General features: G+C 64.5%; 2 protein-coding genes across 3 annotated transcripts; one reads left to right on the forward strand and one right to left on the reverse strand.

Moving 5' to 3' along the window:
• Positions 1-3880: 3880 nt before the first annotated feature.
• LOC141945343 (gap junction gamma-1 protein-like) lies at positions 3881-7981 on the forward strand. Of its 2 annotated transcripts, none has more exons than XM_074873398.1 (3): positions 3881-4114; positions 6439-7646; positions 7739-7981. In XM_074873398.1, exons 2-3 carry the CDS (start codon positions 6464-6466, stop codon positions 7744-7746), a joined length of 1191 nt encoding a protein of 396 aa, XP_074729499.1. In that variant the 5' UTR covers positions 3881-4114; positions 6439-6463; the 3' UTR covers positions 7747-7981. The 2 variants fall into 2 exon arrangements, with proteins under 2 accessions (XP_074729499.1, XP_074729500.1); XM_074873399.1 differs by lacking the exon at positions 3881-4114 and adding an exon at positions 4868-5317.
• Positions 7982-8525: 544 nt separating this feature from the next.
• INHA (inhibin subunit alpha) lies at positions 8526-11541 on the reverse strand. Its single transcript, XM_074873400.1, has 2 exons — positions 11220-11541; positions 8526-10527 (listed from the first exon to the last, which is right to left on the reverse strand). The coding sequence occupies exons 1-2, from the start codon at positions 11482-11484 to the stop codon at positions 9794-9796; spliced, it is 999 nt and encodes a 332-aa protein (XP_074729501.1). The 5' UTR covers positions 11485-11541; the 3' UTR covers positions 8526-9793.
• Positions 11542-11784: the final 243 nt, after the last annotated feature.

An 11784-nucleotide genomic window follows, 5' to 3' on the forward strand; every position in this document is an offset into this window, starting at 1 on the left:
ACCCTATGTCTCAGCCTTCTAAAGCAGTACTGCCTTGAGCATACATAGCCTGCGGGTTAGCTGTCAGCCCCCTTGCATTATGTCTAACTAATGAAGCCTTGTTTCTAATCAAACTGGGTGACTTGAGGAACTGGTTGTTTACTTCTAGCGGAGTATCCCTGCTGGCCTCATCTCCAGGAGACTGGAGATGTAGCAGCAAAGGGCACACGTTCCCTGTGGTTCACGGACCTGCCTGGCCAGCTTCAACGCTCCTCACTCAGCTTACAGAGCAGTGGCCCGGGGCTGTGCAAAACCCCAGCCCTGTGGGCTGCCCTCCAGCTTGGCTGGCAGGGGAAGAGCAGCCACCTCAGGCTAGGCTTGAGGGCCACGCAGTACCAGGGTGCTGGCAGAAGTCAGCATCCAGGAATGGGGAAGGAGACCCTGGAGAAGGGAGGTGAGCAAGGGCTGTGCCCTGTACCCCTACTGTGCTACATAATCAAGCAGGGGGGAAGGGAAGGGAACTTTATTTTGACGCTATTCCAGACTTTTCTTGGCCTGGGTTATAGAGGACGGTCATTGCCCTTTGTGCTCCTGCGACAGAGTGTGCCTCTGCACATTATCAGAACATTATTAAGCTAGTCCTGGTGCTGTCCTGTATCAGGACAAACAGTCCCTAATAGAGCTGTCTGTTCCCTGTCCCAGTGCCAGACGAGTTTAATCTGGGAAGAGCGTGTTTGCTGCCGAGGGCTCCCGCTGCCCACCTGCAGCCCTGCCTGCCTGCAGCCCCGCTCAGGGAGGGTGGAGCTGCCTTCTTCACCCCTTTCTTGCCCCACTGCCGAGCGCCAGCTGGGCAGGGTCCACGCCACCCAGCAGCAAACATGCCTGGGGTGCCCGGCCCTGCCATCTGCCACGCTGCCACCGTCCCCGGAAGCAGAGGCGGCCAGAGCAGACAATGAGGCTGCTACTGAGAGCCGTGCTGGGCCCCATGCTCACCCTGGCACCCTGTCTCAGGCAGCCAAGGCAGGGTCCAGCAGTCAAGTCCCAGAAGGTGCCTCCATTGCGGCGTGGCTGAGCAGTCAAGAAGGACTGCTTGTGGGAGCTCTTGCCGTGTCCCTCCTGAGCTGTAACTCTTGTCCCAGAAGTGGATGTTCTCGTTATCCCTGCTCTTACACTCCACCTCACCCACTCTGTCTTCGATTACCAGCTCCCCTTGCTCTTGCCAGGCTGTGCACACTCACTCCAGCTCTGGGCTCTGCCCCACAGACTTAGTGGTCTGGGGCTGATCCTGGTTTATTGCAGTTGGTGACAGTGCTCCTGTTTCCTCTGCAAAGCTCGTCTCTGAGCTGGACTCTGCAAGGCTGCTGGTCTTGCACATCCTTCCTGCTCACAATGGGCCCGGGCTCTGTCAGCCTCAGCTGACGTGGGAAGGGATGAGGGTGGGCAACACCCTTCGCCCGCTGCCTTCCTTTCCCAGCTGTTGTGGGTTTGCCCTCTGCCCCAGCCTGAAAGGGCGATGCTGCTGCAGGCGCTTGGGTGTCGCAAGCTCAAGATGAGGGTAGAGCCCGGGAACATGCGTGGCACCATCGCAGGGGAAACAGGAGGGCTCTGATGCCAATGTCCGGATGCTGGAAAGATCAGCAATGCCTGTCCATGGTGGGTCCAACACCAGCCTCTGGGCCTGGCCTCCCGAGGCAAGCTCTGCCCCGCAGCCCAGGCGTGGGGCTGAGCTGTGCTGCGCAAAAATACTGCTGCTGCTGCAGCAGCTGTACCTGGCCCCGGCCCAACAAGCGGCTTCATTCTGGGTGCAATGGCCTCGGTTTGCAGTGCCTCAGCGGGTCACGGCCCCCAGTTCAATGTGAGGCTGCTACAGGGGCTTGTTCTTAATGCGCTGAGCACCAGAGTCAAAGGGTCACATAGGTCCCTTATCCCTGGCAAACTTCTTGGCTGCCTGGGGGTGAAGCCAGGCTGGAGGCAAGACTTCAGAACATTTGAAAACTAGTGGTTGACTGCAGGGAAAGAAAAGCCCAAGCTGCTTTAACTGCCTGGCAAGAGCAGGAGGTTCAACATGGGCTGTGTGCTGCTTGCCCTGTCCAGCAGGTCCTCCCCAGCACACTGGGACATGGCCCGCGTGCCAGCAGCCCCCTGCTCTGCTCCCACCTCTCCGTGCCACACTGTGGGTGCCACGTGACTAAAGCCCCAAGCTCCCTCCCTGGCCCTGGACGCTTCCCTGCATCCTTCCAAAAGCTTGAGTTTCTGTGCTCAGCTTGTTGTCTCCCCGTATCCACCTCCGCCTGTTTTCCCTGGCCTGGGATGGAGACTGTGCCCAGGAGTTGCTCCTAGAGCATCTGTTGCTGGGTCTGCAATACGTATTTCCCCTTCCAGAAACGTTAACGTTGCAGTTACATGCGTGGTGGCGGGATTCAACAGAAGGTGTTTCTTCATGGCCAGGTCAAATCCCCTTCCTTCTGCTGCAGCTCTCCTTCCATGCGGTTGAAGCTGTCACCTGGGAGGGACCCATGCGTGAGCAGGGGGGGCAGGAAAGATTGAGCAAGAGAGCCCGAAGCGGGGGCCTTTCCCCCTGGTGCACACACCTGCTCTTATGTTGGGGTGCAGCGCACTGCTCTGGGGGGCTCCAGTTGCCCTCCCGAGCCTGTGCCTGGGCTGTGCGGGTGCCAGAGCAGTGCCGTGGTGGCTCTTACTGACTTAGGGAAGCAGCAGGGGAAGCGGCAGGGCTGCTGTTACTCAGTAGGCCCAGAATAACCAAAAACCCACACCGGATGTGGTGGCCGTGGCTCCCACCCAGCTCCTTGCCCAGCCTGTAGCCAGCCCCCGCTGCTGCCCGCAGGAGGTGGGCAGAGGGGCTGCACCCACTGGTGCCTGCTCATGGAAACCCTACTGCAGCAGGGAACACGTGTTTGGGTGGGGAGAAACAGCGTTTCACGAGCTTTCCCAGACACCAGCTTCCCCCCAGCGATTCGGGTTGCGCAAGGCAGCCCGGCATCCTTTCCTGTCCCACAAGGGCACAGGGACAGGGTGCTCTGCCCAGGACATCACAGGCGTGGTTGGCCCAGCACAGGGACTCAGCCCCGACAAAAACCCTCTGAGCCAATTTTAGCAGTGCAGAAAGTGAGTGGCTGGGTGCTCTGGCAGAGACAGCCCACGACTACCAGGGTGGTGACTCAACGCCACCGCTGCCATTGCTCTGGCCTTGGGAGAGCGGTGCTGTTGCCCAGGATGAGCAGTGGCGACTCTCTAAGGGCACATCTGGAGGTGCTGCAGGGACCTGGCCTGTGGCACGAGAAGCATCTCAGGCTTCAGAAGATTTGAAGCACGTTCCCACCACACAGACACATTTTGCTCCGTGTTCCCACCATGTCTGGGGCCACCTCTCCCCTGGTGCCACCAGGTATCCTTCTTCATACTCTCTTCGCTGGGAGAGGAAGAATTTGGTGTAATGAGGGGCAGGAGGTTATTGTTCAGGAGGCTGTGGCCAGGCTCATTGCTGCTCCTTCCAAAGGTGCTGCTGCTTATCCCCCAGCACCCCGCGGGCTGAGCCAGGGTCCCCGGGGCTGCTGCCGCACCGATGCTTCGCAGCGTTTCCCTGCAGCAGGCGGGAACCCTCAGCCTCGCACCTCGGCGGGAGCCGCGTCCCGGGAGCTACCGAGCTCCCGGGGGCAAAGGGTGGCGGTGGGGAGCCGGCCCACCGAGGCCTGGATGGGGCTACCGGGGCTGGGAGCAGCCTCCGGGCGACGGCTGGGCTTGGGCGGCTGCCCTGGGAAGCGGGGTTTGCCGCGCCCGAGGTCGCCGACAGACGCGATGCTCGGGCCAGTTTCGGCCGGGGCCGGCCCCTGCCCGCAGCCCTGCGCGGCCTCCCGAGCCGCGGGCGGGGAGGGGGCTGGGGCCGGGGCCGGGGGCGGCAGCGACCAGCCCGGAGGCTGAGTCACCGGGACCGGGACCGGGACCGGGACCGGGGTGGCGCGGCCGCCGGTCGGTGCGGGGCGGTCGGTGCGCACCGGCGGGCGGGCGCGGGGCGGGGCGGCCCCGGGCCCCTTTGTTCGGCGGGAGGCGGCGGCGCGCCGCCCCCCCCGCTTTGTCCGCCGCCGCCGCCGGCGGGAGCCGCTCGTCCCGGCGCGCCGTGAGTGGGGCCGGGGCCCGGCGGGGGTCGGGGGTCGCTGGGGCAGGCGGCGGGACCCCGGGAGGGCTGGGGGGGGCGGGGGGGTTGCGGGGCGGGAGCTGCAGGCGTGGGCTGCGGTGAGAGAGAGGGGACCGGGGGGGGCTGGGGATCTCGGGCAGGCTGGAGTCAGCAGGGCTGGAGGTCCCCGGTGGGCTGGCGGCGGTGGGGCCCGGGACCCCCGGAAGGCTGGGGGTGGGGGGTGGATCCCCAGGCTGGCAGCGGTCAGTGGGTCCCAGCGTGGGCGGGCCGGGGCCAGCGGGACAGGGCGGGCTCTGGCCAGGCAGGGGCTGGCGAGCCCCAGGGTGGGGTGCAGGAGGCCCTGGTGAGGCTGGGGAGATGGGGTCCCTGGGCAGGGCAGGGGAAACTGGAGTTGGTAGGGTGGGGGTGAAGGTGCAGGGCCTGGCTGTCCTGGTTTTGGCCAAGGCACGTGGTGCTGGTCCTGACTGGTGGTGTGGCCAGGAGGTGGTGAGTGGCTTGGCCCCCTCGGCAGAGAGCTGGGCTCTGGCAGCCTGCCCCGGGGGGCCCTGCCCCAGGCAGGGGGGAAAAGGGTGTGGGGAGCCTTGTTCTGCCCCGGCCATGCCCGCTGCGGGTCCTGACCCACGCTGCAGTCTGTCCCTGTGTCACCTCTCCTTGGCCACCATGGCAGTGCCCACGTGTGTGCTTTCGCTTTTCCTGGGCTTGCCAGCTCCCAGGGCTGCCCCCCTCCTGCCTGCTGCCCTCCTGCCTGCCCCCCTTCTGCCTGCCCCCCTCGCCTCGTCCCCTGCCCTAGCCCGTCCCAGGGCAGTGTGCTGCGGATAAAGGCAGACACAAAGCATCCTCCTTCCAGTGGGATGAGGGGGAGAGGGCCTCGCACCGCAGAGACGGGGCAGCAGCGAGACCTTGCAGGGTGCTTGACCACAGGAGGATGGTGGCCCTGATGGGCTGCGTTTGGGTCCCTGGTACCAGCCTGTGCCACCTCCTGCGGCTCCACTGGCTCTGCTGAGCACCGGGCCCTTGGCAACAGCATGTTCTCCACATGGGTGTTTGTGCTGGAGGGGCTTTTCTGCTTAGGTGAGGTTGCTCAGGAGGCAGACTGAGTTAAGCCAAAAAGATCCTCTGATTCTGGACAGTAGTGGAGTGAGTGCAGCAGGAGCCATCGTCTGCAGGGATGTGCCCTGGCCACAGGTGATGGGACAGGGCTGGCCAGAGGGCAGGCGAGGCATGGGGGAGGCTGAGGGCTCTGTGGGGGACACATCCCCTCTGCTCACCCTGGGTGTCCCTGCCACCTGCTGCTCTTGCATCAGCTCATGCGCAAGCTGCTGAAACTGGGGGTGGCGGTGAGGTGTCTCCTCTTGCGTCTTCTCCTTTGGCCGGGAGCTGCGGCTTGGTCCTCGTAATTTCCTCCCCAACCTCTGGTGTCAGCTGCTTTGCTGGGACTTTGTGCAATTCCTTGGCCGCCCCACGCTGCCCCTCGTCATCACTCTCCTGCCTCCTGCTCCACTCCCCTCAACAGCCCTTGCTGTTGGGCTGTGGGGTGCTCTGAGCACCGGCCGCTGCAGGCTTCGGGGGCTTGTAAGGATTGGGGGTGGAGGTCCCGCAGGAGGGAGGGCACAGCACAGAGGTTTGGTGGGGCAGAGTGATGCTGCATCTCTGCTGGTCCTCAAGAGAGAGCTCTGTGGGGTGCAGAGGCCCTGGCTCATGGGCATGTGGTGGGGGATGCTGCGCAGGGGAGCCCCCCTTGGCTGGGGCTCGGGGCTGGCAGCTGCAGCGGGCCAGAGGGGCTGCTGTGTGTTGCCTTCCTCCAGGGGCCCGTGGGCCCCCATGGGAGGGCGTGGGTGCTGGCACAGGGTGAGACGCTGGTTGGAGACATGCCCAGGACCAGGTGGCAAACGGGTGTTGCGGCACCGGGGGCGGAGGAGGCGGTTCTGGCCCCCGCCTGTCCTCTCGTCCTCCTCAGCTGGCGCTGCCCTGTGCTGCTGTGTTTACCCTCGCTGTGGCTGTGCTGACTCTTCCTCCAGATGTGGCCTTTTCCCTACTCCCCGGGTCCCCTCTGCCCACCTGGCTGATGGCAGGGTGGGAGCAGGATGCAGGCGGGAACGCAGGGAGGCGGTGCTGGGCAGGGGACGTAGTTTTGGGGAGGTGACTGCCCACGCAGGGCTGTGTTTGTGGACCTGTGGGTAAGAGAAGGGACGTCAGTGCTGGGACAGTGAGAGGGGCAGAGGTGGAGCGGCAGCTGGTGGTTTGGGGATCCTGGTGAGGTACACACAGATGTGCTCAGTGCCCATTTGCCTGCCCCTTCACCTCAGGGTTTGAGCCAACTGCCTGGCCAGGATGAGCTGGAGTTTCCTGACGCGGCTCCTGGAGGAGATCAACAACCACTCAACCTTTGTGGGCAAGATCTGGCTGACCGTGCTCATTGTCTTCCGCATCGTACTCACGGCTGTGGGGGGCGAGTCCATCTACTACGACGAGCAGAGCAAGTTTGTCTGCAACACGCAGCAGCCGGGCTGTGAGAACGTCTGCTACGACGCCTTCGCCCCGCTCTCCCATGTCCGCTTCTGGATCTTCCAGATCATCATGGTGGCCACACCGTCGGTCCTCTACCTGGGCTTCGCCATGCACCACATCGGCCGCATGCCCGAGTCCTCGCGGCGCCGGACACCGGCAGCCCGGCAGGCACGCATGCCGGTGGTGCGCCGGGGAGCCGGGCGGGACTACGAGGAGGCGGAGGACGATAATGAAGAAGACCCCATGATCTTTGAGGAGATTGAGGTGGAGAAGGAGAAGGGCCCAGAGGGTGGAGAGAAGCATGACGGCCGGCGCCGCATCAAGCAGAACGGGCTGATGCGTGCCTATGTCCTGCACTTGCTGTGCCGCTCGCTGCTGGAGACGGCTTTCCTCTTCGGGCAGTACCGGCTGTACCGCTTCGAGGTGACCCCCTCCTATCTCTGCAACCGCAGCCCCTGCCCGCACACCGTCGACTGCTTTGTCTCCCGCCCCACCGAGAAGACCATCTTCCTCCTCGTCATGTACGCCGTCAGTGGGCTCTGCCTCTTCCTCAACCTCTGCGAGCTTGTGCACCTCGGCGTGGGGCGCATCCGGGATGCCCTGAGCCAGTCCGATGGCCCCCCGCTGCCGGCTGGCGGCAGCCCCATGCCGCAGTACCCCAAGAAAGCCCCCAGCGCACCCCCCACCTACCACTCGCTGAAGAAGGAGCCACCGCGAGCCCCACTGCCCGATGGCAAGCTGGACTACCGGGAGAGCCTGGGCCAGGTGGCGGCAGCCAGGCGCTTCGCCCTGGCCGGGGCTCCCCCGGCGCACGAGCTGGACCGGCTGCGTGAGCACCTGCGCCTGGCCCAGGAGCACCTGGAGGTGGCCTTCCACCTCCAGCCCCCCCTGCGGCCCCCCAGCCCTGCCTGCAGCAGCAGCCCCGAGGCCAACAGCATCGCCGCCGAGCAGAACCGCCTCAACCTTGCCCACGAGAAGGGGACCGCCACCTGTGAGCGGACCACGGGTGAGCCAGGGAGGGGGACAGATCCAGCCGGCTGGGGTGGGGGCATGGGGGGGCCCTGGGACAGGTGCTAACCTGACTCTTGCTCCCTGCAGGGCTGTGAGTGCCACCAGGGACAACGGCAGTGTCTGCTGGTGTGGCTGCCGCCGCCACCGTGGGACAGGCAGCCTGCCAGGAACATGGGCGGAAGGTGCTGCACGCCTGCCCGGCGGGGCTGGCTGGGCAGCCCAGTCCCGGTGGGCAGCGGCAGGGATGGGGGCATTGGGGGACATTCCTACTTAATTTTTAGAAAGGGAATATCTTATTTTTGTACATTTTTATAAACTCATCAGCATGTGCACCCTGGCATTTTTATACTCCACTCCCCATCTCTGCTCTGGGCCTGCGCCCCCCTATCTCCTATTTCACCTCCTTTCCCTCTCCCGCACCCATTTCCCAGAGCATCTTCTCCTCACACCTCTCCGTGCCCTCCATGCCCACTGCCACCCGCCGCTGTGCCAGCCGGTGCTGTGCCTGTGCGGGCCATGCTGGCAATGCCGGTATTGTCCCCACGGCGTGGGGGTTGAGGGGAGCCGAGCCCAGGGGTCCGGCTGGCTGGTCCAGGGGGCAGGGCGCTGAGCTGGCATTGCTCTTGAAGAGGAGGGGACGGAAGGGGTCCTGGCAGCACTGTTGCCGGAAAGTGCCGGTGTGGCCGGCGGGGCCGTGCTGCGCAGCATCCTGGCACGGGTTGCAAGTCGCGGGGCTGGCCTGCTCGGAAATGTCTGTGCAGAGGGCAGGGGCTGTCCTTCCCGCCACCTCCGCCCCGCTCCCGGCCGGCCGCCCTTGGACCAAAGCCTATTCCCCCCCTGCGCAGGGCCGGACCCTGGTCCCATGGTGGGGGGATGTGGTGCCCTGAGCCGGGCTCAGCTGGGAGGCAGTGGGGCATTGCTCATCATCTCAGCCTGGGTCACACGGGGATTTTTGTAGCGTTGTTTTTTACCCAGAAATGATTGTCACATGTTTTTTCTTTTTTTTTTTTTTTAATATCTATATTAGTAAAGACTGGAGACGTTTTGTACTGAACTGCTGCACCCGGTCCTTCGGGAGGAAGGGGTGGGAAGGGAATCCTGCGTAGCTGGGCTGGGGCGGGCAACACCACTTGCCTGCCCTGGGACCTCCCTGCTCGCCCATGGTGACTCAGTCGTTCCTGCTGTGCGGAGGCGGCTGTGGCCGGGGCAGCCTCGGTCGGCCTGGCCCAGCAGGATCGCTCTGGCCGTGTTCCTGTGCAGTCTTGTCCCCGGCAAGGGGCCTGGTGAGGGGTTTCCCGTGCCTCCCCATCCTGCTGCACTGGGAGCAGAAGGGATGCTGCTCTGCCCCGTGCTCCCCAGCCCCGGGACTGGATCAAACCCAGCCACACCATGCTGATTTTGGCCAGCACACCCCAGTCACCTCTCTGGGACCCCGGGTCTGAGCTGGATGCCTCTTGCAGCTCGCCATTCTCTCCCTCCTCCGGCCAAAAGCCCCCAGGGAGCTCGCATCCCACTTCACAGCCGCATGCCACCTCTGTGACTGCCTTTGATGGAAGCTGGTATTTCCAGGCTGTTTCAATAAAGGGTACAGGTTTATTTCACTCATCCCGTCAAGCTTTCCAACAGGCTGTGCCGCCGGGAGAGGGCTCGCTTGCAGTGCCACACATGCTGCCAGCTCTGCCACCGGTGAGAGGTCCTGGCATGGCCTCCCCTGGCACATCCCCATCCCTGCCTGGGAGCACGGGGAGGCTCTTGCACGCTGCAGCAGGACCAGGACCCCAGTCTTTTGTGGGAGGGGGTGTGTGTGGAAATTGGGGGAGGGCAGCAAGGGGAGAGAAAGGGGGGCTGAGCTGGTTGCAGACACCAGGCTGGCTTTGGCAGGGGGTTGGTGCCTCTGCCAGAGGCTGTGCCTGTCCCTGCCCCACCACGCCCTGGCTTACTCCAGGCTAGGACTGGCCCTGGGGCAGGTCTGACAGCTGCCCCAGGGCAGCCCGAAACTCTGGCTTGTGCAGGGGAGGGTGGGCACAGCCCAAACCGCCCCCTGGCAGGCCCCTCTGCTCCCTGTGGCTTGGGGCCGGGGGTCTCCTGGGTGAGCAACTCCTCCTGGGGGGGATCATGTCTGGGGCCTGGGTGTGGGATGCCCTAGATGCAGGTGCAGTCCTGGGCCAGGATGTTGGGCACTGTCTCGTACTTGAAGGAGTACCCGCCATCGGAGGTGGTGCGGACGCGCAGGGAGCGCATGGTGCCGGGCAGGGCAGCGCAGCAGAGCTGCACGCCCAGGCGGTGGCTCAGCCCGTGGCCCTCGGCGCAGCTCCCGTGGCAGTACTGGAAAACGAAGCTGCTGGGATGCACGATCCACTTGTCCCAGCCCAGCTCCTCGAAGGAGATGTTGAGGGAAGCCCGGCGGCAGTTAGTGTGGGCAGCCAGGTCCTCGGACGGGCGCTGCAGCAGGCTCAGGGCGGCGGGGGACCAGGGCATGGCGGAGCGACGAGCCCTCTCACTGCCCTTGGCCCGGGTGGTGGCCACCAAGAAGGGCATCTTGTCCCCCTCAGCCAGGCAGGGGCAGCCAGGGCAGCGCACCAAGAGCACGAAGAGCGGCTGCGAGAGCTGGGGCAGCAGTGCCGGGGCGAAGTGAAACACTGTCCAGTGCTCAGGCGTCCGCACCACCATGGCCGTCACCGGCACGCGGCCCTGCGGTGACAGGGTCAGCACGTCGGGGGCAGAGTGGTTGGGGACAGCCGAGGGGCCGGTGTAAAACCAGAGCTGGGCAGAGGTCACCACGCGGCTCAGGGTGTGTGCCGAGGGCTGGAAGAGGTAGGTGAAAATCCCTTCTTCCTCCAGCAGCTTGTCTGGCTGCGTGGGCTCGCAGGGCACATCTGTGGGGAGGGTGGAAAGATGCTCAGGGTGTGCGCCCAAACCCAGGGGGGTTCCTGATGCCGGGTAGGAGATGGGATGTTGCAGAGTCCCTGGGGTGCTGGCAGGGTGCCCGGCCGCCGGCATGGGCTGTGGCAGGGTGTGGGGGAGCTGATCACTAGTGCTATGCAGCAGCCACTGCACTGTGCCCCACAGCTGAGCCCTAAGCTGGTCCATTACTCTGCCCCCATCTCCCAGCATTCTGCCCCCATCTCCCAGTGTCCTGCCCCATAGCTGGGCATCCTGACCCATCCCACAGCATCCTGCCCTGTCCCTTAGTATCCCATCCCATTTCCCAGTATCCAGCCCCATTCCCTAGCATCCCTCCCTGTCCTATGCTGCCTGCTCCTCAGTCCTCCCCATCTCTCCGCATCCTGCCTGGACCAGCCGTTTCCCTGGCCTCTCAGCACCCTCTTGTGCTGCCTGTCTCTCTCCCTGCCTGTGTCCTGGGCTGCTCTGCCTGTCCCTGCGTGCCATACCTTTCCACCTCCTGGCTCTCCACCAAACGTCACCTGTGCTCCAGCCTGGTGTACCCTCTTTCTCTTCTCCCACAGACCACCACAGCAGCCCCTCTGTCCTGCTGCATCAGTGTTGCCCCGAGCCCCCAACCCTGCTTCACCCCTCTGCCCTCTCCATCCCACCAGGATGTTCTCACCTGTGGAAGGGAAGAGGATCACCTGGGAAGTGTCCTCCAGCTCCTCTGGCTCGACTTCGGCATTTTCAAGGACATCTCTCCGGTGCAGCTTCCTTGCATCCTTCTGGGGCTCCTCCTGGAGAACTGGAGGGCTCAGATGCTCCAGCACCCGAGCCCGCACCTTGGCCAGGATGAGCTGCCGGTCAGCACCAGCCCCAGTGCAGCTGGCCAGGGCGGCGGTGGGCAGCATGGCAGGCAGCAGGTGCAGGAGGAGCAGCATGACCATGGGGTGTGCAGCGGGCTGGCGGCTCGGGGGGCTCTGCCACGGGCTCCTGCCTGCCTGCCCAGCCCGTCTGCCTGCTGTGCTCCCCCTAGGGCAGGGTGGCATTGAGACCTATCTGACACTGACGCAAACGTCTGCTCGCCGTGAATATTATCTCTGGGCAGTGAAAGTGCTGAGACGTCTGGAATGCGAGGACTGCAAGGACAGTGTGGTCTGGGGGGGGGACCGGCGCCTGGGCAAGGGGGTGTCGGCAGGGGGGATGCTGCTGAGGGCGATGGGCGTGTGGGGCTGGGGAGGCTGAGC

The sequence above is a fragment of the Strix uralensis genome, chromosome 6 (genome assembly GCF_047716275.1).
Source record: "Strix uralensis isolate ZFMK-TIS-50842 chromosome 6, bStrUra1, whole genome shotgun sequence".
Taxonomy (NCBI): Eukaryota; Metazoa; Chordata; class Aves; order Strigiformes; family Strigidae; genus Strix; species Strix uralensis.